This window comes from Hyperolius riggenbachi, chromosome 1 (assembly GCF_040937935.1).
Source record: "Hyperolius riggenbachi isolate aHypRig1 chromosome 1, aHypRig1.pri, whole genome shotgun sequence".
NCBI lineage: Eukaryota > Metazoa > Chordata > Amphibia > Anura > Hyperoliidae > Hyperolius > Hyperolius riggenbachi.
Window position 1 is genome coordinate 351,859,035 of NC_090646.1, and position 27,740 is coordinate 351,886,774.

The 27,740-nt window shown below is 46.7% G+C and overlaps 1 protein-coding gene across 2 annotated transcripts in view; it reads left to right on the top strand.

Annotated features, from left to right (window-relative positions):
- Nucleotides 1-27,740, top strand: part of MCM3AP (minichromosome maintenance complex component 3 associated protein) — a 121,697-nt gene that overhangs the window by 12,661 nt on the left and 81,296 nt on the right. For both annotated transcript variants that reach the window (XM_068234115.1, XM_068234116.1), the window contains exons 2-3: nt 1,826-4,353; nt 15,107-15,330. In XM_068234115.1, coding sequence (XP_068090216.1) covers nt 1,881-4,353; nt 15,107-15,330 — 2,697 coding nt within the window. In that variant the 5' untranslated portion in view covers nt 1,826-1,880. The remainder of the gene's footprint in view (nt 1-1,825; nt 4,354-15,106; nt 15,331-27,740) is intronic.

Here is a 27,740-nt window from a genome sequence, read left to right on the forward strand (position 1 = left end):
TCTGCACTGGGTCCGATTACTTCAGCCAGTCTGAGGGAAGTGAAGTGCGCTCCTTGCATATCTCTCCAGCAGCTTCTGTAGAGATACGCAAAGAGTGCACTTAACTTACTTCAGAATGCAGTACAGAGGTTCCCCCAGTGCATGTAGTTAGGCCCAGAGGTGCCCCCAGTGCATGTAGTTAGGCCCAGAGGTGCCCCCAGTGTATGTAGTTAGGCCCAGAGGTGCCCCCAGTGTATGTAGTTAGGCCCAGAGGTGCCCCCAGTGTATGTAGTTAGGCCCAGAGGTGCCCCCAGTGTATGTAGTTAGGCCCAGAGGTGCCCCCAGTGTATGTAGTTAGGCCCAGAGGTGCCCCCAGTGTATGTAGTTAGGACCCGAGGTGCCCCCAGTGTATGTAGTTAGGCCCCGAGGTGCCCCCAGTGTATGTAGTTAGGCCCAGAGGTGCCCCCGGTATATGTAGTTAGGCCCAGAGGTGCCCCCGGTATATGTAGTTAGGCCCAGAGGTGCCCCCGGTATATGTAGTTAGGCCCAGAGGTGCCCCCAGTATATGTAGTTAGGCCCAGAGGTGCCCCCAGTATATGTAGTTAGGCCCAGAGGTGCCCCCAGTGTATGTAGTTAGGCCCAGAGGTGCCCCAGTGTATGTAGTTAGGCCCAGAGGTGCGCCCAGTGTATGTAGTTAGGCCCAGAGGTGCCCCCAGTGTATGTAGTTAGGCCCAGAGGTGCCCCTAGTGTATGTAGTTAGGCCCAGAGGTGCCCCCAGTGTATGTAGTTAGGCCCAGAGGTGCCCCTAGTGTATGTAGTTAGGCCCAGAGGTGCCCCTAGTGTATGTAGTTAGGCCCAGAGGTGCCCCCAGTATATGTAGTTAGGCCCAGAGGTGCCCCCAGTGTATGTAGTTAGGCTAAGAGGTGCCCCCAGTGTATGTAGTTAGGCCCAGAGGTGCCCCCAGTGTATGTAGTTAGGCCCAGAGGTGCCCCCAGTGTATGTAGTTAGGCCCAGAGGTGCCCCCAGTATATGTAGTTAGGCCCAGAGGTGCCCCCAGTATATGTAGTTAGGCCCAGAGGTGCCCCCAGTGTATGTAGTTAGGCCCAGAGGTGCCCCCAGTGTATGTAGTTAGGCCCAGAGGTGCCCCAGTGTATGTAGTTAGGCCCAGAGGTGCGCCCAGTGTATGTAGTTAGGCCCAGAGGTGCGCGCAGTGTATGTAGTTAGGCCCAGAGGTGCGCGCAGTGTATGTAGTTAGGCCCAGAGGTGCGCCCAGTGTATGTAGTTAGGCCCAGAGGTGCCCCCGGTGTATGTAGTTAGGCCCAGAGGTCCCCCAGCATATGTAGTTAGGCCCAGAGGTGCCCCCAGTATATGTAGTTAGGCCCAGAGGTTTACATTTCGCCTGCGAGCCGCGATCGGAGGCTCGCAGGCTGTTCACGGAGACACCCTCCGTGAACTGAAATGCGGCCGTTTCCATGGAAACCCACAAACGACCAGCCACCGCCTATCGGCGTAAGGCGGTCGTTATGTGGTTAAAAGGAAATAAATATGGCAGCCTCCATATACCTCTCTCTTCAGTTCCCCTTTAAAAATGTGGTCATCCGGATTTGTGAATAAGTTTGGTTCTGCTTAGCACAATATAATTGTGTGATTTGGGCTGAAAGGGGACAGATCACTCTGAAAGGATTGCAGATTGTGACTGTAAGTCTGGGATACAGGAAATAATGTATATGTTGTAAAGTGCTGTATAATTTTGGAAATCTTTTATTTGCTTGCTGGGGTTAATGGGCCTGTTAGGCTTGTTTTCTGTTTGATCTAATCTTTCTTTTTGTTTATATATTTTTTATAGGTTTCTGACATCTGTATGTAGACATAACATTTCTGAGTTGTCACCTCCTTTGGACATGATGAATTCTAATAATCCATTTGGAGGACCTCAAGCCCCAGGCACTACCAGTCAGAGCACCGGACTGTTTGGGCAGACATCTGCGTTTGGTCAGACTGCTAGTGGACTATCAGCTCCTTCATTTGGACAGTCTTCCCCTGGACAGTCGTCTTCTGTATTTGGTCAGCTAAGTACAAGCCAACCTGCTTCTGTATTTGGTCAGAGCACTCCTAGCCAAACCCCTGCCTTTGGACAGACTGCCTCAGTACAATCTCTTCCATCATTTGGGCAGACAAACAGTGGATTTTCTGCTCCTGTGTTTGGTCAGGTATCTTCTGGGCCATCAGTCCCAGCTTTTGGACAATCTGGTCCTGCATTTGGACAGGTTGCATCGGGACAATCTGGTCCCCTTTTTGGGCAGGGAACCTCTGGGCAACCTGGCTCTGTATTTGGACAGTCCTCTACTGCACAATCTAGCTCTGTGTTTGGCCAGTCAACATCTGGACAGTCTGGTTCTGTATTTGGGCAAACCTCTTCTGCACAGTCTAGTTCCATGTTTGGGCAGTCTACATCTACACAGTCTGGATCCATATTTGGAAAGACCACTTCTTCAGGACAAACTGGCCCCATGTTTGGACAAGCCTCATCTGGGCAATCTAGTTCTGTTTTTGGACAAGCTGCATCTGGACAGTCTGGAGTAATATTCGGACAGACCTCTTCAGGACCTTCAGCATCTGTTTTTGGGCAGGGTTCTACAGGACAGTCTGGATCTGTTTTTGGACAGTCCTCGTCTGGACAGTCAGCTCCTGCCTTTGGACAGGGTACCTCTGTGTTTGGGCAGGCAAATCCTGGACAGTCAGTACCTGCATTTGGACAGTCACCAGCATTTGGACTGGGAACCACTGGGCAGCCTGCTCCTGCTTTTGGGCAGTCATCTGCCAACCAGTCAACTCCTGCTTTTGGCCAGTCACTTCCTGCATTTGGACAAACAAATCCCAATCAACCATCTCTCTTTGGACAGGTTTCCAGTACTCAGTCAACCTCTCCTTTTGCCCAGGCAACCACAACTCAATCCAGTACACTTTTTACTCAGCCATCTAATAGCCAGTCATCTTTGTTTTCTTCAAATGCTAATCAGACAGCTTCTGCATTTTCACAGGCTGTTACTAGTCAGTCATCTGTGTCCTTTGGCGGGAGCACTTCAGCATTTGGACAAACTGTCCCTGGATCATCTGCATTTGAACAGTTGCCAAAACAGTCTCAGGGAGAATCAAGTCAAGGTTCAGTGTTTGGACAGTCTAGCCAAACACCTTTGTTTGGGCAAAGTACAGCAGGGAAGAGTTTGGGTCAAACAGCCAACACTCAGTCTGAGCAAGATGCGTCAAGGCAGAATGTAGCCTTTGGTCAGGCAGCTACTGGACAGAGCAGTCAAACATCTGCATTTGGACAGCTTAGTTCTACCCAACCCTTGTCAGCACAAACAACCACGTTCGGAACTCTACCCAGTACTCAAACAGGCAAAGCTAGCGTGTTTGGGGAAAATAGTGAAAAAATGTCAGTTTTTGGTCCACCCCCACCATATTCCTCTTCAGGACAGAATAAAAATGTAGGTCTAGCTTTTGGAGTTACTAGCCAGTTGAGTAGCGGTTCAAATGTATCAGACTCCAAACTCTCCTCAAGCTTGATGCCATCCCCATTTGGACAAATGTCTAGTATATCATCTGCGAATACAGCTTTCAAACCAGTCTTGCCAGGGTCAGGAAAAACTCAAGAGGCAATGGATAAGCCTTTTTTTGGTAATCCGGCTTCTTCTGGTTTGGAGCGGTCTACTCGTTCCTTATTTTCTTTTAATGCAGACAAACAACTCAAAGATGGATCTGGATCTTCAAGACCTCAATTTGCAAATACTGATAGCAGTTTTCCCAGTATTTCAGAAGACACTGGAAGAGAGGAGTCCCTTAAAAGCATGAAACGAAAAGAAGATACTGGTAACTCTCCCTACAAACATGATCTTGCTCCATTTGATGATGCAGCTACTGATCTCCAGAGTGAGCATCCTCCAGTAAAGAGGCCCCCCCGACGAACTAGAGAGCTGCAAGGCGGTGCTAACCTTTTGGTTAGAAGCTTGTACGATGTTGTGAAAAGTCATATAAAAACTCAACAGAAGGTAGAACCCAAAAAGGAGGAGGAACTAGAGTCTCAATTTTCAGATCCTGATGCCCCTGTGTTGAGTCAAGCAGCTGCAAAAAGCATTCCATCTGAATCTAGCCAGGCAAGATCAACTAAAATGCAGCCACCAGCTGTGGCTATTCAGCCTACTCAAAGCAAGCCCCATCCTTTTGGAAGCCAGGGAGCACCTAGCAGAATATCAGTTGTAGCACCCAGTCAACAGGCCCCTAGCAGAGAACTTTCTTTTGCAGGTCCTAGTCAACAAGTATCTGTCACAATTCGCCCTCTACTAGATGAACAGGATCTACCTCGAAGGTCTGAAGGTATGTGCTGTAAACAGTCCTCTCTGTTTTGTTACTGTTGAGATAGAAGAAGCAAGGGTAGTATCTACATTTATGCTAAATAAAATGGGGATATGGGAGGGTGCAGGTCAGAAACGTACCTAAATTATTTTTTTCCCCAGCCAAACTATGTAACTATGTAAAATAGAACAAGCCGATTATGGAAATATCATTGCTTCATGGTAGCACTTCAGTACATGTATTTTGGGCGTATCTAGTTAATGGAAGTGTTCAAAGAAAGCATTGTTTGGTATGAGGTATTCTATTTACAAAAAACAAATCGCAGAACAGTAACTTATTCTGTGTATTATATTTTATCCTATACTTCCATTACTACTTTATATATAGATCGGTTGGTTTGCACTCAGCAACTTCCTGGTCACTGCAGAGTGGTGGAAGATGTGAGAAGGGCTTAGCAGAAGAGAGGGGAGTTTCAAGTCCTCCAAATTAAGCCATCCTGGGTGTGGCTGAACCAGAAAGAGCCATGCCATGGATGTCCCTCCACACACCAGCTACAAATCTTCCCCATCGCCCTCACCAAACACACCCAAGCATGAACTCGCTCAAGATGCAATTACAAGCAAAAAATGGTTGAATGTCCAGATGCAGGGTTACAATATGCAAGAATGCATGCATGCAAAAAAAAAAAAAAAAATGTTCATGCACACAGGCGTAGCAATCTCTCCTGCGACTCCTGCCATCGCCCAGAGGCTTTGGGGGCCCCTCCTCCTCCCTTTCCCCAACCGCAAGTGCAGCCAATTAGCAAAAAAAAAACCTCCCCATTCACTCAAAAAAAAAAGTCCCTGCCACCTCCTCCTGCCATGTAGAGTAGCTGTAAAGTTTTTCTGCTTCCAGACGCTGCTTCACAGAAGAACACAACCTGCTGCCATTCGCCATCACATGACCCTCATCAGGTTCAGAGACCAAGGGGGCCCCATGTGATTATTTTTGCAGGGGGGCCCTTTTAAGTCTACTTACGCCCCTGTTCATGCAAAAATGCAAATAGGTGGAATTTGGTTGGGCTCATAGATGCAGGAACACAAGAATGCATGCACAAATATATGCTTGCAAAAAAGTGCAAATATGAGAAAGATGGGCAAGCGCATAGATGAGCTAGACTAGTGATCTTCAAACTTGGCTCTTCAGGTGTTAAGGAACTACAAGTACCACAATGCATTTGCCTTTATGAATCATGACTGTGGCTGTCAGACTCCTGCAATGCATTGTGGGACTTGTAGTTCCTTAACAGCTGGAGAGCCAAGTTTGCAGATCACTGAGCTAGACAAAAACAAGTTTGACTAGATGCATTACGCCACAAAGCCAGCTACTACAAGTATGCACCATTCCTCCACATAGCAATGATACAGACAGCAATATAAACCATTAACAATAAACCATATGTTTCAGCATGTAAGACACACCTTTTTCTCCCCCCAAAATGGGGAGAAAAAGTCACTGCGTCCTATATACCAAATACAGGGAGTACCCGACTTACGAATGCCCGCCTGGGCATTCGTCTGGGGACTCCCTGTATTGTACCCATGTCTCCTCTGCTCCCCTGTGTTCCTCTGCTCCCCTGAATAAATGAAAGCAGCGGCAGCATGACTCACCTAATCCGAAGGAGCCCGTAGTGATCAGAGATCTCTCCTCTGATGACCAGCAGAAGCTGGCACTAGAGAAGCCGTGAGGGACAAGAGAGGTCTCTGATCGCCGCGGGCTCCGATGGATAAGGTGAGCCATGCTGCCGCTGCTTTCATTTATATAAGGGGAGTGGAGGAGACATGGGGACACGAGGACACATAGGAAAAAAGAAAGACATATGGGGTGCACAGGAGGACACATGAGGTGCAAGGGGGACACAATAATGGAGGGAGAATATCTACAAGACACTTCTGGACTATGGATGCACAAGCTTTAGTATTTTTTTTTTCCCCTGATTTTTGCCCTCTAAACCTAGGTGCATCATATAGTCTGAAGCATCTGTATATTGCCGAAAAACATGGTAAGCAAAGACAAAAAGCACAACAAAAGGATTGTCAGGAGTCACACTCCACATGCTGCACACCAAAGATGTACAGGGGTAGCAAATCCGTTCTGCTCCACAATAAAGAAATCTCACAAAGCACAAATACTGCACAAATACTGCAACATTAATTAGGAACTTATAGCCATTCCTGCCACTTATTACTGTCTAAAAACACTGTGTCTGCAACATGCAGCTGCCATGTAGCTCTGAATTCCTTACCTTATAGCACAGAGAGTGTCATGGCTGCACTCCTCACATATAAATTATCCTCCAGAGGGCTAATTAAAGGACACATTACAAAAAAAAAAAAAAAAGAAAGTTGATCCTTCCCAAACAAGACCACCCAGATTCGGATTCATGCATAATTGCATTACCCTATCACTATTCATTTATTTTGGATAAGCCACACATAGTACAACCAATCATAATGCACAAATAGTCATGGCTCCCATTTTGATTTCAAAGTCTCACAAATATGATGTCATATCTGCATATGCTCAGAGTATATTAACTAAACACAAATACGTTTGCAATTAAAACCAAATTTATTTACAACAGACCGTAGCGGCTTTCGGCTCGGATCAGGTGGAACTAGACGATGCAAATCGGGTACGCTCTACTGCCCAGGTGCAAGTCGCTTGCGCAGTAGAGCGGACCCAACTGGGATCGGCTATTTCTGCCTGATCCAAGCCGAGAGCCGCTACTGCACCTGCACTGGAGCCAGGGAAGGTAAATATTGCAAACGCTACTACGTCTGCTCCACAGCCAGATTTGTCGGCTGTGGCTTCGGAGGGGCCTAGAGAGACCACTGTGGGACTGAGGAGGGTGGGGTAAGCCTCAATCGGATCCCGAGGCTTCCCCCTCCCAAGGTAAGTATCCCCCAGGGGCCTTTTTTTCAGTACAGATTCTCTTTAAATGCACCAAAAATTGCATTGAGAATAGCACATCAATGTGATTTTTGGTGTGTCCAATAGACTTACATTATATGCAAATTGGCTATTCAAATAAGTGCACCCTACCTAAGGACCGGTTTTCACTAGAACTAGAAGCTCTCATCCCCCTGCTGGATTATCCAGCTCTGCCAACCTTTTACACCCAATATTCAAGGCTTCTCTCCCCCCTGCTGGATTCCTATTTCTTCCAGGGTATCTGGTGGTTTAATCTCTGTGCAACTTCATCCCCAGCTCTGCCCACCTGCTGTACCCAGAGACCTCTAAATAAGCTGCTTAATTTCACACACATTTATACAGTTAAGGCCACATTCAAAGTGACGATTGCTTTGTCGTCCCTGTGATAACAGGGACGCAATGGATCGGGACAGTGACACTGCATGTTATTCATGCGTAGCTTCAGGTACAGTGCAGCATACAGTCAATGAAAAGTATGCTTCACTGTTAACATGCATGCAGTGTTACTATGCCTTAACCTGTATGTCGCATAGGTGGTGCAATGTGATTGTCGCATTGGTGGTTCATTGCAGTGAGATAAGCCACGTTACAGAGCAGCCGTTACACTGCAATGCACCACTGTGAATGTTGCCAAATATTTCACACACATCATTTATACTTTACACAAGAATAGGGGCCTAAGCATATGGTTGCCGTGGTCTGCAACATAGGTGGCCGTGCACTTTACAAAACACCACCCCAGGTTACACCTTCCTAGAACTCAGGCAGGGATGTGCACATGGTGTGGGAAAAAGTTGTCTGATTTCAAATTGCAGGGAAAAATATGAATGATGTGGGATTCCGAAGTGGGCTACTGACTACAATGGCCAGTGCGGCGATGTGCGTTTGGTGTGTGCAGCAGCAAAACGCGCACAATCTAAATAAGTGTTTTCTCTGTCCAAAGATAGCCATACCCCACATACAGAGCCTTGCAAAAGTATTTCTGAGGATACAGAGGCAGGCACCAGGAGGACACAAAAGGTGCAAGGGGCCCACACTAGAGGTGGATCCAGCTGGGGAAGAAACGGCCCTGTGGGGAAGGCAGGAGGACACACAGCACAGAAACTTGTGTTCATAGAAATATAAGACATCCCCTGAAAATAAGCCTAAGCACATCTTTTGGTACAAAAATTATTTTAAGGGGAAGCATGGTTTTATATATATATTATTACCCATAATTATTCATACCCCTGGCAAATTTTGATTTACTTTCATTCAACCAGCAAGTAGTTTTTTGATGGGAAATCACATGCGTGTCTCCCAAAAGGTAAAACAATGTACACGAGGTGTTATTGTAAAAAAGAAAGCTTTTATGTACAATGCGCAGCCGCAGGTCCTCGCTGAGCTCCTTTGTCTTAGCCATGACTATCCACAAACCAGCTGCAGAGAGCTGCTGTTTTTCACCTGTTGAGTTGATTAAAACAGCTGTTACCAATTAACCAGGGTAATTAGGATGCTTTAGAACAGCTTGGACTATTTGGAAAGGTATGAGGCAGGGAACACATTTGACTTTCAGTTTTCTGCGCGCGGTTTTCTGCATATAAAGTGTGTTTCCATGCAGGAAAACGCGCGCGTTTTTTCACAGCAGCTGATGTAATTGATAGAGAAAACTGCCAAAATGTGCAGAGTCATCATGCAGAATGTCAGTTTTTTTTCTGCGTGCGAACAACACAATAAGTGTGAACTAGCACATTGATTAACATGAGTTCTCAGTTTTTCTGTGCAGAAAACACGCACGAAAACTGTCAAGTGTGTTCCCTGCCTCAACTATGGATTTTCCCACAGACTGTGAAAATTTGTGAAGGGTATGAATAATTTTTCACTGGACACTTTTTGCTCAAATGTAAATAAAAGCTGAGAAATATTTTTTTCCACAATAATGCCACTTGTACATCCTCTTATTATCTTTTGGGAAACACCTGTCCTTTTCCATCGAAAAAATGACTTGCTGGTTGAATAAAAGTAGCTTAAAGTCAAAATTTGCCAGGGGTATGAATAATTATGGGCACTTGCTGGTTGAATAAAAGTAACTTTAACCTCTTGAGGACTGCTGTGTTAAACCCCCCTATAGACCAGGCACATTTTCATTAAATTGGCCACTGCAGCTTTAAGGCTAAGCTGCAGGACCGAAAAACACAGCACACAAGTGATTCCTCCCCCCTTTTCTCCCCACCAACAGAGCTCTCTGTTGGTGGGGTCTGATCGCCCCCCCCCCCCCCCCCCAGTGTTTGTTTGTGTATTTGTGTTTTTTTATTTTTTTTTATAAAAACGGTGTTTTTTCCCCCCCTGTTGTATACCCCCCTCACACCCTCTCCCTGCCGGCCAATCCCTGTGATCAGCTGTCATAGGCTTCAGCCTATGACAGCCGATCACCTCCGTGGCTCAGGAGGGGACAGCCGTGTCACACAGCTGTCCCCAGTACAGCGCTGCTTTTGATCGCAGCGCTGTACGGGTAATTAGACGGCGATTACGCCGTCTTAACAGTCTCCCGAGCAGCAATAGCCGATCGGAGACTGAAGAGGGGGCGGTGCTCCGCCCTCCGAGAATGAGATGTGAATTTCAATGCGAATTAGCGTACGTTTTTACGTATTTTTGTAACTATGCAAATTTAACCATCTCAGTGCCTGTGTGCTTTTACATTGATTTTAGGCAAAAACTTACGCGAATTCACATGGAAAATTTGCATAACGAAAACGCAGGCAAATTTCCTATTACATTGCATGCAAATCGCACACCCCCTTGCGGTGTGCGAATTCTGTTGACAGTGCTGTGCAGATTTTTCCTTCACAGCAAACCGCACAGATTTCCTGACAAGTGGAAACAGGCCCATTTACTATTATTGCCTATGCGAATGTGCATGCAGAAAACGCATGCAGATTCGCTATAGTGGGAATGGGCCCTAACAGGATTATGTATCTCATTGACTATCCCTTAGTGATAACTTTCAGGAGAAAGCAGCATTAGGTAATGCTTTCTCACATTGACGTACATTAAAAATGCCACCTTCAGGATGGCTAATACAGTTATACAGTTATCCTGGCAGCAAAGTGTTGTCATTGCTTTATAAATAGTGACATCTGTTGTCAAACAGTGGGTACAACAACTAGAAAATGGCAAAGATAGGAGAGGGGTGATACTGTTTGTCTTTACTTCTTTATCTTCCCATTAAAATGGGGAAAGCTGGCAAAATCCAGCATTAAAACATCACTATATACATAGCTCTGGTTTAACTGTGCTTTATAAATGCCACAGGCAGTCCCTCTCCCCATTGTGATGCAGGAGAATGAGAAAATTGAAAATGTAAAGGGAACCTTAAAGTGACCCAGAGATGAGGAAAGCTTAATAAGCCATAAACATGGCTGTGTCCCTCGCCATCCTCCTACGATGTCCCGCTCAGCCGCACTGAGCCCCGGTAAGCGGCTCAGTGGTGGACCTACCTTCTGCGCATGTGCAGAAAGCCCCGGCTGACGTCACTCAGTCAGACTGAGTCCGACTGAGCCGCTTGCCGGGGGTTGACTGCGGCTGAACAGATTTCGGGAGGACGGCGAGGGACGCATCCATACTTATGGGACTGGAGGAAGCCTCGAGTAAGTAAAAAACTGAGGCTTTCTTCACCTATGGGTCACTTTAGGTGACATAAGATAGACGTGTACGTATAGTGGCATATATACAAATGCCTTGGCTGTGTACCTTTTCTTTCTCTGCCTGAAAGATTTAATATTCAGCTATGCAGCTGGCAGTTTCTCTCCAGTTGGGACCCAGATAGACCATAGCATCCCTCACTGATAAGGAATTACAGCCATAAGGTCTGTTTCCACTAAAGCCGAATCAAGCCCGAATCTGTAGCGTTTCCCCACTGGTGAGTCAGGCGGGGAAACGCTGCCTATCCCTCCTACGGCTTCATGCTACAGTGCAATTCTGGTTGGCATGCTGCAGTTTCCCGCACCACACACCAAAATCCCTATAGCTGTGCATAGCAGAATCAAAGACAATGGCAAATAGTGGAAATAAGCCCTAAAACACTCTCCTGGCAAATAACTGGGCTTCTGAGAGTAGGGACTAGATAAAAAAAAAAGTAAATAGTTTTATATATTTTATTTTTCTAGGGACAGATATTGTTATTGAGCTGAGACAAAACAATCAAATATTTTAATAAAACTTTAACATAGCTTAAAGGGAACGTAAACTGAGAAGGATATGGATTTTTCTTTTTAAAATAATACCAGTTGCCTGACTCTCCTGCTGATCCTGTGTCTCTAATACTTTTAGCCACAGCCCCTCAACAAGCATGCAGATCAGGTGCTCTGACTGAAGTCAGACTGGATTAGCTGCTTTCAGGTGTGTGATTCAGCTACTAATGCAGCCAAAGAGATCAGCAGGACTGACAAGCACCTGGTATTGTTTAAAAGGAAACATCCATATCCCTCTCCGTTACGGTTCCCTTTAAGAGTTTCTCATCCAGTTTACCGTATATACTCGCAAGCAAGCCGAATTTTTGACCCCCCAAAAGTGGGCCAAAAGTTGGGGGGTCGGCTTGCTTGCGAGTCATGGGTGGATAGGTGCTGTCCCTCCCCGCTCCCCCCGCGGCCGCCGCCGCTGCTATTACCTTAGGCGGCGCCGCTTCCTCTATCCCCGTCCTCCTCCGGTAAGTAACTCATTCACAGCAGCGCGCCCCCCGCTGCTGTGATGACGCAGGAAACCATAGAGAGCGGTTCCCATAGTAACGGCATCGCCGCTACAGGAAGCCGCTCTCTATGGTTTCCTCGTCATCACAGCAGCGAGAGGCGCGCTGCTGTGAATGAGTTACCGGAGGAGGACGGGGATAGAGGAAGCGGCGCCGCCTAAGGTAATAGCAGCGGCAGCCGCGGGGGAGCGGGGAGGGACAGCACCTACCCACCCATACTGGGGCACTATGCTAGCTATATGGGGCACTATGCTAGCTATATGGGGCACTATACAAGCTATACTGGGGCACTATACAAGCTATAATGGGGCACTATACAAGCTATAATGGGGCACTATACAAGCTATAATGGGGCACTATACAAGCTATAATAGGGCACTATACTAGCTATAATGGGGCACTATACTAGCTATAATGGGGCACTATACTAGCTAAACTGGGGTACTTCACTAGCTATACTGAGCACTATACTAGCTATACTGAGCACTATACTGGCTATACTGAGCACTATACTAGCTATACTGAGCACTATACTGGCTATACTGAGCACTATACTGGCTATACTGAGCACTATACTGGCTATACTGAGCACTATACTGGCTATACTGAGCACTATACTGGCTATACTGAGCACTATACTAGCTATACTGAGCACTATACTAGCTATACTGAGCACTATACTGGCTATACTGAGCACTATACTGGCTATACTGAGCACTATACTGGCTATACTGAGCACTATACTAGCTATACTGGGCACTATACTGGCTATACTGAGCACTATACTAGCTATACTGAGCACTATACTGGCTATACTGAGCACTATACTGGCTATACTGAGCACTATACTAGCTATACTGAGCACTATACTGAGCACTATACTGGCTATACTGAGCACTATACTGGCTATACTGAGCACTATACTAGCTATACTGGGGCATTTTACTAGCTATACTGAGCACTACCTACCTATACTGGGCACTATACTAGCTATACTGGGACATACTGGGGGGATCACGCGGCCAGCGTTTCCTACCCCCGGCTTACATGAGGGTCAATCATTCTTTCCTGTTTTTTGGGGTAAAAGTGGGGGGGTCGGCTTGCTTGCGAGTATATACGGTATTTTCACTTACAGGGAGCCTAAAGCGAGAGGGGTATACCGTATGGAGGCTGCCATATGTATTTAAGATGATTCTAGGCATGTGCCAAGCGATTTTCTAAGTATGCCTAGCGATTTTTTAATTTTTTTTTTTTTGGGGGGGGGGGGGGAGCATTTTAGTGTAGCGTTTTTTATATTTTGTTACAGTAGAGAGCTGTAACTGAACAGCTTCTGTAACGAATACGCTTGACGAATCACTCTGATCTGGTGCTTTTCAGAGCGATTTTCCACTTTCCTATACTTAACATGGAGGCTGAATCGCCTCAGAAATACTTCAGGACCTGCGTTTTGGAAAAAAAAAATCACATCGCTCTGGTGTGATCCATTCCATTCAAATACATTAGCCAAGCACTTTTCAAATCACTAGCGTTTTTAAAAACGCTCAGAAAAGCTCTTGGTGTGCACCAGCCCTAAGAGCTGTTCAATACTTTTTAAGATAAGACTTTATAAAGTGTACCTGTGAAAAAAAAATACAAAAGATACCCTATTAAAGGGAAGCCTCTGGATAGTCAAGAGGCTTCCTCCACCCCACCGATCTAACACTAGGACCCTCTGGACATATTCAACAAGAGCTTTCCATATATGTTCGTGCAGCTGTGCTCCCATCCATGTACAGCTTGGCTGCAGTGCTCAAGGATGGCCTGTGCAGTAGTATGGAGCTGCTTGTGCACGGCTTTTTCCTCCATGTTACTGTGCATGCTCGGGCCTTTTATTGCGCACTGCAGCTGCACTTGTACACTGACTGGAAAGCAGCTGCGAAGAAGAAGGGGGTCCCGGAGAGCAGCAGTGTGCTACAGGAGGATCATCTAAAGCAGGGGTCCCCAAACATTTTGGGTCCAGGGCCGGGTCAACATACTTCAGACTGCTAGGGGGCCAGAGTATACATAAAATGATGTCTTTGCGGGCCAGACAGTGAAGCCTACCCAGATGACAACCTTAAGTCCAGTTGGACAGCAGTGTCACCTGATGTGGAATTTGATTGAAAACCAGCGAATTGCTGCTTTCTGGCTTCCATGTGGATGGGTGGTGCCAGCAGTGCTATTCTATATGCAGACCACCAATATTTAAAGATGTAGCTGACCGCATCTATATGCAATACATTTTGTGTATGGGGGCCGGTAAAAAAGCCTCAGGGGGCCACATTTGGCCCGCGGGCCTTAGTTTGAGGACCACTGATCTAAAGGCTTCCATCTACTGAGGTATGTCGCTTTTTTACTCACAGATTTACTTTAAAGTGGTATGAAAGTTACTCAGCATTTCCTCTTTGTTCTAAAAGATTATGTACAGCAACAAATCTACCACAAAAAAATTGTATAGCTGAGCAGCATCAAATAGTAAAACACAACACTTTGTGCTTCAGTGGAGAGCTTCTGGCTGCATCTGAAGAGGTTATAACATTATCTTTTGTTTACAGTACTTTGTCAGATGCATTTAGTAAACAGCAAACTGCCAAAAGAGCTGAGAAGTGATCATTCGATATATTTTAATATATAAATACAGCAGCTACGCAATAAAATGCAATGGCAGCTTTCAGAGCAGATAAACTTACTGTGGGAATTGCAAACAGACGTTATTACTTGTGCACAAAAGCAAATATGATAACTGTATGGGTAATAAAAAGTAGGAAAACCCATTTCTACTGAATGTTATTTCAGAGTTTTATCCCTCTTTAAGCGGTTTTATTATTGTGACTGTGGTGCGTGCAGTATAGTGTTGAGCAAAAGATTCTCCTAATAAGGTTATTGTCTCCACCTAGGGAGCAGAAATTGGTTTTAGCAAATCAAAGCTTCTTGCATTATACTCCACTAGAAGATTCTTGATGCTATCAAAAATAAAGTGCCTGTCATGCAGTTGATTACAACATACACTAAGCAGCCATTTATGTGTTTCTTTGGTGCCATCTATGGTGTTTTTTCCAGCTCCTGTCCCCAAGACTCCACTGCGCAGGGCCAGGCGCTCTGACAGCACTGACAGCCTCACTTCTGTCTCACCAAATGAGCTTACCACCCTTCAGCTGAAAGGCCTCCCTAAGCATCTGAATACAAAGAAAACTTTGAATCAATTCTTTGGGAAGTTTGGAAGAATTCTGCAATCGCATAGCAGACCTGCAAACATGTCAGCAATTATTACCTTTACTCAACATGTAAGTTTTTTTTCTTCAAGTTATATTTTTCAAGTTAAAGCAGGCAAAACAAACAAACTAACAACACTGTCCTTCTTCCGGACCGACGCAGTACAAATCTACGTCGGGCAGGGGGTGCTGCGGTTCTGACCGGACGTAAACTCTACGTCCCATTCACCGCGCGTCCCCGCCCGTTCCCACCGCTCTGTCCCCGACGCAATGTGCTGCCCTGCCGCCTCTGACGGCAGAGCACTGTAAGCCGGGCAGGAGCCATTTTCACTGGCTCCTGGCCCTGTCATTACTGTAAGCCGTTCCCATTGGCTTACATTGAGTGGCAGGGTCAGGAACCAATGAAAGCGGCTCCTGACCGGCGCACAGCACTCTGGTGTCATAGAGACGGCAGAGAGAGCAGCCCGCGGCGCGGACAGAGCAGGGTGACCGGTGACAGCAGCGGATTTTTGTGGCAATTCGTCGGGATGCTGCGTTTGTGTGTACCAGCAGCCTTTCGTCCTTAAAGGGAACCTTAACTGAACGGGGGGGTAAAGAGTTTCACTTACCTGGGGCTGTGCCCTCGGAGCCGCTCTGGAATCCTCCGGTCCCCCGCTGTCACTTAGTTTCGTTTTTGACGACTCACCAGTCGGCCGGCCACCATACGTATTATTGAACGCATTCCCTACTGCAATTAGCGCTGTGCGGACCGCAACGCGTACAAAAATACGCGTTGCCGCATTCCGCACGCGTAGATATGTGGCAACGCGTATTTTTGTGCGCGTTGCAGTCTGCAACAGCACTAATTGCAGTAGGGAATGCGTCCAATAATACGCATGGCGGCCGGCCGACTGGTGAGTCGTCAAAAACGAAACTAAGTGACGGTGGGGGACCGGAGGATTCCAGAGCGGCTCCAAGGGCACAGGACTGCTGCAGGGGGCTGGTAATAGCCCCAGGTAAGGGAAACTCTTTACCCCCCGTTCAGTTAAGGTTCCCTTTAAGGGGGCAGAGGCTACTGGTACCGAAGTGGCTAAAGAGGACCTCCATACAAAAAAAATCCATCAGTGCTGCTGTAATGAAAAGTTCTATTTACCTCCGGAGTCTTGTCTGACGAAGCCGCCCCAAAGTCCCCGCATCACTCCACTTCCGCTGCTTGGCCCCGCCTCCCCTCCTGCAAAAAAAAAAAAAAAAAAAACCGCCAAGCTATTTACTGCATTAAATTGCCAGGCGTTTTTTCTCGAAGGAGAAAGGGGGGGCGGGGCCAAGCGGTGGAAGTGTAGTGATGCAGGGTCTTCGGGGCGGTAACTTTTCATTACAGCAGCGCTGACGGACTTTTATTTTTTGTATGGAGGTCCTCTTTAAGTCCAGTACACGGGCTGACTGATGTTGCCCCTCTGGGATCGGAACCTGATCCCTCGGCAACATCGCTGAGCTGGACTATACAGATGCTGCGTCTGCTGTTGCTAGGCGGGGAGGCAGAGGGACGATGGAGTGCACACATCTAATGGGCAAGTTGAGTGGCGCGGACAAAGCAATTGGCCATCGCTTGGCTGAGTTGATGCGCTGGGCAGATCGCAAGCCAAGCGGCGGTTGTTCGTCGGAGGCTGCTGTACATGCCGGATTATTGGCTGAGGCTGTCATTGCATCTTGCGTGTGTATGCAGCTTTATGTTACTGTTAAAGAGGAGCTGTTAGGTATAGGGTCTCAGAGAAAAAACAACAACACATATATCAGTAGATAAATACTGGCTGTACTTACATAACATATGCATTGCACTGTTCATGTTTTGATTTCAATGATTTTTATGTAGTATATACAGAAATGTATGTTCCTGACAAGTTCCATCTTTGACTGCCTGTGTCTGAAGCCAATCGTGATGTAATATCCTCCCTTACCCTGCTTCCACTCTTCCTCCTGATTAATATTCATTAGCCCTCCCAACTCCCAGCCCTCAGACACTCCCACCAAGCTGAAGTCACTTGCCCCTTTAGTACAGGTTGTCAGTAGAGATGCGAAGTTCGGATCTTTTCAATGATTCGAATCGGATCATTGAAAAGATCCGGATCTTTGATCCGAATCTCGGATCATTTTACAAGGGAAGCATTCGGGGGTGAAATGACTAGCAGGACAGGAGAAGGGGAGGGGGGTGGACACACAGAGAAGGGGAGAAGATGGACAGAGGGCAGGGAGTGGACAGAGAAGGGAGGAGAGACGAGCAGAGAGCAGAAATGTTTGTTTGCACACAATACCCACATGATGCAATCATATGATTTACATATATTCAACCTATATGTTCATCTGTATACTTTGAATACAAACGTCGCACAGTGAAAGAAAGCATTCCCCAAAGCATTTCCAGAAGTGAAGTGCAGCTGTTTAGAGCAGTGCAGGAGGATCATATTGCACAGCAATCACAGTGCCTGCCCTGCCCTGTCCTAGCCCAGCACTGTCTACAAAGTTACTGAGCTGTGCTTCTGAGCCAAAAGTTTCCCTAAAATCATCAGCACATTATATATGTGTGCTCTACACATATCTGGCGGTGGCACCGATGTCCACTCTCATCTACCTGTCCTGTCCCTGGCTCCCCTCCAACAGAGCGATCCATCTCTGCTCTGCTTCCAGGACCCCGCTGCCCGCTGAGAGGGGGCGTGCCGCTCCTGCCCCCACCCCCTTTGCGATCCGAATCACTTCTTTTGATGATTCGGATGATTCGACTCACAAAATAGATTTGGATCAAAGATCTGAATCGTTCATGATCCGGACAACACTAGTTGTCAGATGCTGCTTCTGCCCCAACCCCCTACAGTAGATAGCCAGAATATATCTATCTGTAGATATACAGGTTATATCGATATGTTGGAAGACCCCCAGATGTCCGCAGCTGCCCCTTTACAATCGGCCTGGCTTGGAAGCAGCAGGGTCACTCAGCCGCAGCCCACACCCCCTCCCGCCGGGAGATCGACTGCCAGATGCTGTCCCCTGTCAGCTCACCCCCCGCCCCCAGCAGGAGCCTTTGCGATTATCTTCTCCCCCCATAAACAGGTGTGGGTGTCATTCCCCCCCCCCCCCCCCCAAAGCAGAAACAGGTGCGGATGTCTTCTCGCCCCAAAAAGCAAACACCAAGAGAGAGTGGGAGCAGAGTACATCTCCGTACTTCCAGCGCCGCCCCCGAAGTTTCCTCTGTCAGCCGCCGCCGTGCATATCTCTATCTTTCTCCTGCTGGCGTCTCTCACATGTGACTCGCTGGAAAGTTACCAGCAAGTCACATGATAGGAATCACCAGCAGGAGAGGGAGAGATGCGCGGCGGCTGACAGAGGAAACTTCGGCATCGGCGCTGGAAGTATGGAGATGTACTCTGCTCCCACTCTCTCTTGGTGTTCGCTTTTTGGGGTGAGAAGACATCCGCACCTGTTTCTGCTTGGGGTGGGGGGGGGAGAGACACCCACACCTGTTTATGGGGGGAGAAGATAATCGCACAGGCTCCTGTGGGGGCAGGGGGAGAGCTGACAGAGGACAGGGCTTCCAAGCCAGGCCGATTGTAATTATTGGAAGTTTCATTCTGTTTTAAGAAGGCAAATCACAGCAAGCATTGCTTTTTAGTCGGAGGGCTTTTCGGTCTCTTTTTAGCCCCCTATACTTTCCTAGTGGTTTGGGTCGCCCCAAACTGCTTGGTTATTCTGTTTTACCTTAATTGCTAAACTAATTGACATTAATTTTATCATTCAAGTTAGACAAAAAAAATTCTAAAGCTGGTAATGCACACATCAAGTTTGATCACTTTGATTGAATTTTCCAGTAATCTATTCGTGCTTATTCATAGCCAGACAATTAACTTTCAGTTGATTTCGTGCTGTTTATCGTTCAAAAGTCTGATAGGACTGATTTATGTTTTTTTTTTTCTTGATGTTGATCAATAGTATTATTCTCTGTTTAGTTATAGCAGGCTGTGCTATTTGCCTGTGTTTCCTTAAAGGTATACTGTAGGGGGGTCGGGGGAAAATGAGTTGAACTTACCCGGGGCTTCTAATGGTCCCCCGCAGAAGTCCTGTGCCTGCGCAGCCACTCACCGATGCTCCAGCTTCGACTCTGGAATTTCAGACTTTAAAGAGAGACTGAAGCGAGAATAAATCTCGCTTCAGACCTCAGAGTTAGCAGGGGCATGTGTGCCCCTGCTAAAACGCCGCTATAGCGCGGCTTAACGGGGGTCCCTTCACCCCCAAGTCCCCCTCCGTAATGCGGGGGAGCGCTTCCTGGTTGGGGCAGGGCTAACCGCTGCAGCCCTGCCCCACGCACGTCTGTCAGCGCGTATCTCCGCCTCTCCCCCGCCCCTCTCAGTCTTCCTTCACTGAGAGGGGCGGGGGCGAGGCGGCGTTGCGCCGCTGACAGACGCGACTGGAGGCAGGGCTGCAGCCGTTAGCCCTGCCTCCAGGAGTGACCAAATGCACGACCAAGTCGTGCTGGGGTGGGTTTGGGGGTGAAGGGACCCCCTTTGTGCGGCGCGATAGCGGCGGTTTAGCAGGGGCACACGTGCCCCTGCTAACTTTGAGCTCTGAAGGGAGATTTATTCTCGCTTCAGAGTCTCTTTAAAGTCTGAAAACCACTGTGCCTGCTTGCCGTGTCCTCGCTCCCGCTGATGTCACCAGGACCGTACTGTGCAGGCACTGACCATACTGGGCCTGCGCAGTACGCTCCTGGTGACATCAGCGGGAGCGAGGACATGGCAACGCAGGTGCAGTGGTTTTCAGACTTTAAAGTCTGAAATTCCACAAGTCAACCGGAGGCGGGGCCGGAGCATCGGTGAGCGGCTGCGCGGGCATAGGATGTCTGTGGGGGACCATTAGAAGCCCCGGGTAAGTTCAACTCATTTTCCCCCGACCCCCCCCCCCCTACAGTATCCCTTTAACCACTTGAGGACCGCCCCCAGCCGATGGGCGGCGGCAAAGTCCGGGCCCAAACGACCGCAATACGCCCATCGGCGGGGGCGGCTGCGGGAGTGGCTATGCGGCGATCGCGTCATTCGTGACGCGATCAGCCGCCGGGGACTGGCTCCGCCCACCGCTCGTAGTAACCCGCCGGCCGTTCGGAAGCGCCGGCGGGTTACTAGCACCCGGATCGCCGCTGCACATATGTATAATAGGCTTTGTAATGTATACAAAGCCTATTATACTGGCTGCCTCCTGCCCTGGTGGTCCCAGTGTCCGAGGGACCACCAGGGCAGGCTGCAGCCACTCTAGTCTGCACCCAAGCACACTGATTTCCCCCCCCCCCTGCCCCCTGATCGCCCACAGCACCCCTCAGACCCCCCCCTGCCCACCCTACAGACCACTGTTTGCACCCAGTCACCCCCCTAATCAATCACTCCCTGTCACTATCTGTCAACGCTATTTTTTTTTTATCCCCTCCCCCTGCCCACTGCCCCCTCCTGATCACCCCCCACCCCTCAGATTTTCCCCAGACCCCCCCCCCCAGACCCCCCCCCCCCCCCCCGTGTACTATATGCATCTATCCCCCCTGATCACCTGTCAATCACCTGTCAATCACCCGTCAATCACCCGTCAATCACCCCCTGTCACTGCCACCCATCAATCAGCCCCTAACCTGCCCCTTGCGGGCAATCTGATCACCCCCCCACACCAATAGATCGCCCGCAGATCCGACATCAGATCACCTCCCAAATCCATTGTTTACATCTATTCTCTCCTCTAAACACCCACTAATTACCCATCAATCACCCATCAATCACCCCCTATCACCACCTGTCACTGTTACCCATCAGATTAGACCCTAATCTACCCCTTGCGGGCACCCAATCACCCGCCCACACGCTCAGATTGCCCTCAGACCCCCCCTTATCAATTCGCCAGTGCAATATTTACATCTGTTATTCTCTGTAATAACCCACTGATCACCTGTCAATCACCTATCAATCACCCCCTGTCACTGCCACCCATCAATCACCCCCTGTCACTGCCACCCATCAATCAGCCCCTAACCTGCCCCTTGCGGGCAATCTGATCACCCACCCACACCAATAGATCGCCCGCAGATCCGACATCAGATCACCTCCCAAGTGCAGTGTTTACCTCTCTTCTCTCCTCTAAACACCCACTAATTACCCATCAATCACCCCCTATCACCACCTGTCACTGTTACCCATCAGATTAGACCCTAATCTGCCCCTTGCGGGCACCCAATCACCCGCCCACACGCTCAGATTGCCCTCAGACCCCCCCTTATCAATTCGCCAGTGCAATATTTACATCTGTTATTCCCTGTAATAACCCACTGATCACCTGTCAATCACCTATCAATCACCCCCTGTCACTGCCACCCATCAATCACCCCCTGTCACTGCCACCCATCAATCACCCCCTGTCACTGCCACCCATCAATCAGCCCCTAACCTGCCCCTTGCGGGCAATCTGATCACCCACCCACACCAATAGATCGCCCGCAGATCCGACATCAGATCACCTCCCAAGTGCAGTGTGTACATCTCTTCTCTCCTCTAAACACCCACTAATTACCCATCAATCACCCCCTATCACCACCTGTCACGGTTACCCATCAGATTAGACCCTAATCTGCCCCTTGCGGGCACCCAATCACCCGCCCACACCTCAGAACGTCCTCAGACCCCAGCCCTGATCACCTCGCTAGTGCATTGCTTGCATCTATTTCCCCCCTCTAATCACACCTTGAGACACCCATCAATCACCTCCTGTCACCCCCTAGCACACCTACCCATCAGATCAGGCCCTAATTTGCCCTGTGTGGGCTCCTGATCACTCGGCCAAACCCTCAGATCCCCCTCAGACCCCCTTCCGATCACCTCCCCAGTGCATTGATTGCATCTATTTTCCCCTCTAACCGCCCCCTGAGACACCCATCAATCACCTCCTGTCACCCCCCTAGCACTCCTATCCATCAGATCAGGCCCAAAACATCCTGTCATCTAAGAGGCCACCCTGCTTATGAAAGGTTCCACAAAATTTCCCCCCTCATAGACCACCTGTCATCAAAATTTGCAGATGCTTATACCCCTGAACAGTCATTTTGAGAAATTTGGTTTCCAGACTACTCACAGTTTTGGGCCCGTAAAATGCCAGGGCAGTATAGGAACCCCACAAGTGACCCCATTTTAGAAAGAAGACACCCCAAGGTTTTCTGTTAGGTGTATGATGAGTTAATAGAAGATTTTATTTTTTGTCAAAAGTTAGCGGAAATTGGATTTTTATTGTTTTTTTTCACAAAGTGTCATTTTTCACTAACTTGTGACAAAAAATAAAATCTTCTATGAACTCACCATACCCCTAACGGAATACCTTGGGGTGTCTTCTTTCTAAAATGGGGTCACTTGTGGGGTTCCTATACTGCCCTGGCATTTTAGGGGCCCTAAACCGTGAGGAGTAGTCTAGAATACAAATGCCTCAAAATGACCTGTGAATAGGACGTTGGGCCCCTTAGCGCACCTAGGCTGCAAAAAAGTGTCACACATGTGGTATCGCCATACTCAGGAGAAGTAGTATAATGTGTTTTGTGGTGTATTTTTACACATACCCATGCTGGACAATTGTGTGTAAAAAAAATCAAAAATGTGTCATTTACAGAGATATTTCTCCCACCCAGCATGGTTATATGTAAAAATACACCACAAAACACATTATACTACTTCTTCTGAGTACGGCGATACCACATGTGTGACACTTTTTTGCAGCCTAACTGTGCTAAGGGGCCCAAAGTCCAATGAGTACCTTTAGGATTTCACAGGTCATTTTGAGACATTTGGGTTCAAGACTACTCCTCACGGTTTAGGGCCCCTAAAATGCCAGGGCAGTATAGGAACCCCACAAGTGACCCCATTTTAGAAAGAAGACACCCAAGGTATTCTGTTAGGTGTATGGTGAGTTCATAGAAGATTTTATTTTTTGTCACAAGTTAGCGGAAAATGACACTTTGTGAAAAAAAACAATTAAAATCAATTTCCGCTAACTTGTGACAAAAAAAAAAAATCTTCTATGAACTCACCATCCTCCTAACGGAATACCTTGGGGTGTCTTCTTTCTAAAATGGGGTAATTTGTGGGGTTCCTATACTGTCCTGGCATTTTAGGGGCCCTAAACCGTGAGGAGTAGTCTTGAAACGAAATTTCTCAAAATGACCTGTGAAATCCTAAAGGTACTCATTGAACTTTGGGCCCCTTAGCGCAGTTAGGGTGCAAAAAAGTGCCACACATGTGGTATCGCCGTACTCAGGAGAAGTAGTATAATGTGTTTTGGGGTGTATTTTTACACATACCCATGCTGAGTGGGAGAAATATCTCTATAAATAGACAATTGTGTGTAAAAAAAATTAAACAATTGTCATTTACGGAGATATTTCTCCCACCCAGCATGGGTATGTGTAAAAATACACCCCAAAACACATTATACTACTTCTCCTGAGTACAGCAATACCACATGTGTGGCACTTTTTTGCAGCCTAACTGCGCTAAGGGGCCAAAAGTCCAATGAGCATCTTTAGGCTTTACAGGGGTGCTTACAATTAGGCACCCCCCAAAATGCCAGGACAGTGAACACACCCCACAAATGACCCCATTTTGGAAAGTAGACACTTCAAGGTATTCAGAGAGGAGCATAGTGAGTCTGTGGCAGATTTCATTTTTTTTTTTTGTCGCAAGTTAGAAGAAATCGAAACTTTTTTTTTTTCTTTTTTTTGTCAGAAAGTGTCATTTTCCGCTAACTTGTGACAAAAAATAAAATCTTCTATGAACTCACCATGCCTCTCACTGAATACTTTGGGATGTCTTCTTTCCAAAATGGGGTCATTTGGGGGGGTATTTGTACTATCCTGGAATTTTAGCCCCTCATGAAACCTGACAGGTGCGCAGAAAAGTCAGAGATGCTTGAAAATGGGAAAATTCACTTTTGGCACCATAGTTTGTAAACGCTATAACTTTTACCCAATCCAATAAATATACACTGAATGGTTTTTTTTTTATCAAAGACATGTAGCAGAATAACTTTCGCGCTCAAATGTATAGGAAATTTTACTTTATTTGAAAAATGTCAGCACAGCAAGTTAAAAAAGTCATTTTTTTGCCAAAATTCATGTATTTTTTGATGAATATAATAAAAACTAAAACTCGCAGCAGCAATCAAATAGCAGCAAAAGAAAGCTGTATTAGTGACAAGAAAAGGAGGTAAAATTCATTTAGGTGGTAGGTTGTATGAGCGAGCAATAAACCGTGAAAGCTGCAGTGGTCTGAATGGAGAAAAAGGCTCTGGTCCTTAAGGGGCGAAAAGACTGTGGTCCTGAAGTGGTTAATCCTTTTCTCTTTGCCAAGTGGGAGGAATTAATAGACCTAAGGGAAATATGCTGCTGTTTTCCAAAAGTATCTACAGCAATCCACAGTGGCATGTTTTTCCTTGCGGCTCCTATCGGGGTATATTTGCCTATGTGTGCTTAGTGATGGCTGCTCTGTTTCCCTGGATTGCTGATGTAGTTACTTGAATCTGGAGGTCTGGTCTGTGGGTTTATATGCAGCCTTGAATCTATGGGCTGGCTTCGGAATGGCAATGGTAATAGCAGTGCACTTTGCATAATACTTCCAAGCACTGCGTATGGTTGAAGTGTGTTTTCTGCCTGTTTTCCTTACTGTATATTGCAGGCTGGCCCTTCCTTGCTGTATCACTGCGAAGCAACAGTGCACAGTTCCTGAGTGTGAAGAGCTTGTTAATGATATGGGCTCCCCTTGCTTCTGGAGCAGTTTGTGGGCACTGAAGTGGCCGCTGCAAGCAATAGTGTGTTTCTGGGTACCGCTAAGTTTTAGGTGTTGCTAAATTGAGCAGTGTTATGTACAAGGATTTAGTGGCCCTCTCTGCATGTGCTGCTGCTCACTTGCCATTATACCTCAGCTTGGCTGCTGTTCTCGTGTCTGACATTTCAGCCTTGTCTGTACAGGCATCTTTTGTTGGCTGCACTTATCACAACATGTGCTAAGCAATGCACTGTGATGAATGTGCTCGCAATGCTTTATCCCCAGGTTCAGTAGGGAGTTGCCACCTCCTCTCCAATAGACACTTCATTTTGCTTTGCTAAGCCAAGAGCGCATGAACTGTCACTACCTATCAACAGATTGTTGAAGGGAATGAGATTGACCATTTATTCCAGTAAATATTTATGCATTTTTCATTTGACTACAATCCATTGTCTATGGGTACAGCTGTAGTCATTGGATCTCTTTTTAGCATTGCTGGTTATAATCAATGGTTAAGATAGGGGAGCTTAAGAGGCCCATACCCACAACGCTATTCTTTTCCATATATATATATATATATATATATATATATATATATATATATATATATATATATATATATATATATATATATATATATATATATATATATATATATATATATATATATATATATATATATATATATATATATATATATATTATACTAGCTGACTGCCCGGCGTTGCCCGGGTATGTATTTGGCTGGAGTTGGCTCTGCATACTTTTTGTAACCCTAACACACAATTACTCACTGACCAAAAATTTGCATTGAAATGAAAAAATCTGATTGGCTGTTTGTGGCTCCACCCCCTTTTCTGAATTTGAAACCCAGTCACCCAATAACCAACTGTACCAGGTTTGAGGCCTGTGCCATTAACAGTGCAAGAATGGCAGCAATAAAATATTCCCCTTGAAAAGCAATAGGTGAAGTTTGATTCACTTTTGTAAGCTCCACCCACTTTTCTGAATATTAATCCCAGTCACCCAGTGAACAACTGTGCAAAGTTTAAAAACCCTGCCATTAACAGTGTAAGAATGGCTGCAGTTTACATTTTCCCAGTGAAATTTGTATTTGTCTCCACCCATTGATGACCCGGCATTGTCCGTGTATGTATTTGGCTGGTGTTAGCTCCGCCCACACTCTAACCCTAACGCACAAACACTCAATGACCAAGTTTGTGAGCTTTGGGGTCCTTGGCATCAATCATTTGTATATTCCCATAGAAATTAAACAAATCAGATTTGTGGCTGTTTGTGGCTTCACCCCCTCTCCAGCATTTGAACCCCAGTCAACCAATGGCCAACTGAAGTAGGTTTGAGGCATCTGCTATTAACAGTGGAAAAATGGCAGCAATTTAAATATTCCACTTAAAAATCAACAGGTAAATTTTGATTGGCTAATATAGGCTCCACCCACTTCCCTGAATATTAATCTCAGTCACTCAGTGACCTTCTGGGCAAAGTTTGGGAACCCTGCCATAAACAGTGTAAGAAGGGCTGCAGTTTACACTTTCCCAGATAAATTTGTTTTTGGCTCCTCCCTCTTTTGTAACCTGGACACACAGTCACTCCATGACCAAGTTTGTGAACTTTGGGGTTCTTGGCATCAATAATTTGTATTTTTCCATGAAATGAAACAAATCTGATTCACTGTTTGTGGCTCTGTCCCCTTTTCTGAATTTGAACCCCAGTGACCCAATGACCAACTGTACCAGGTGTGAGGCTTGTGCCATTAACAGTGCAAGAATGGCAGCAATTGTAATATTCTCCTTGAAAAGCAACATGTGATTTTTGATTGGCATTTTTAGGTTCCACCCACTTTTCTGAACATTAATCACAGTCACCCAGTAACCAGCTATGCTAAGTTTGAGAACCCTGGCATTAACAGTGAAGAAGGGCAGCAGTTTACAATTTCCCAGAAAAATCTGTTTTAACTCCACCCACTTTTTGTAACCTGGACACACAGTCACTACACAATGACCAAGTTTGTGAGCCTTTGGGTTCCTGGCATCAAACATATGGTAATGGAATCACTTTATACAGCAAAGAAATCTGGCTGTTTTTGGTTCCGCCCCTTTACTGAATTTGAACCCCAGACACTTAACGACCGACTGTAGCAGGTTTGAGGCCTCTGCCATTAACAGTGTAAGAATGGCTGCAGTTGCAATATTCCCCTTGAAAATCAAAAGGTGAATTTTGATTGGCTGCTGTAGGCTCCACCCATTTTCCTGAATATTAATCCTAGCCATTCAGTGACCAAGTGTGCGAAGTTTGAGAACCCTGCCAATAACAGAATGGCTGAAATCAATCTAACAAATCTGATTGGCTGTTTTTGGCTCCACCCCTTTAGTGAATTTGGACCCCAGTCACCCAATGACTGACTGTATCAGGTTTGAGGCCTCTGCCATTAACAGTGTAAGAATGGTAGCAATGTGAATATTCCCCTTGAAAATCAATAGGTAAATTTTGATTGGCTGTTGTAGGCTCCACCCTCATTTCTGAATATTCATCCCAGTCACCCAGTGGCCAATTGTGTAAAGTTTGGGAACCCTGCCATGTTAAAAATTTAGTTGTTGGCACCGCCCACTTTTTCTAACCTTGACATACAGTCACTCAATTATCAAGTTTATCAGCTTTGGT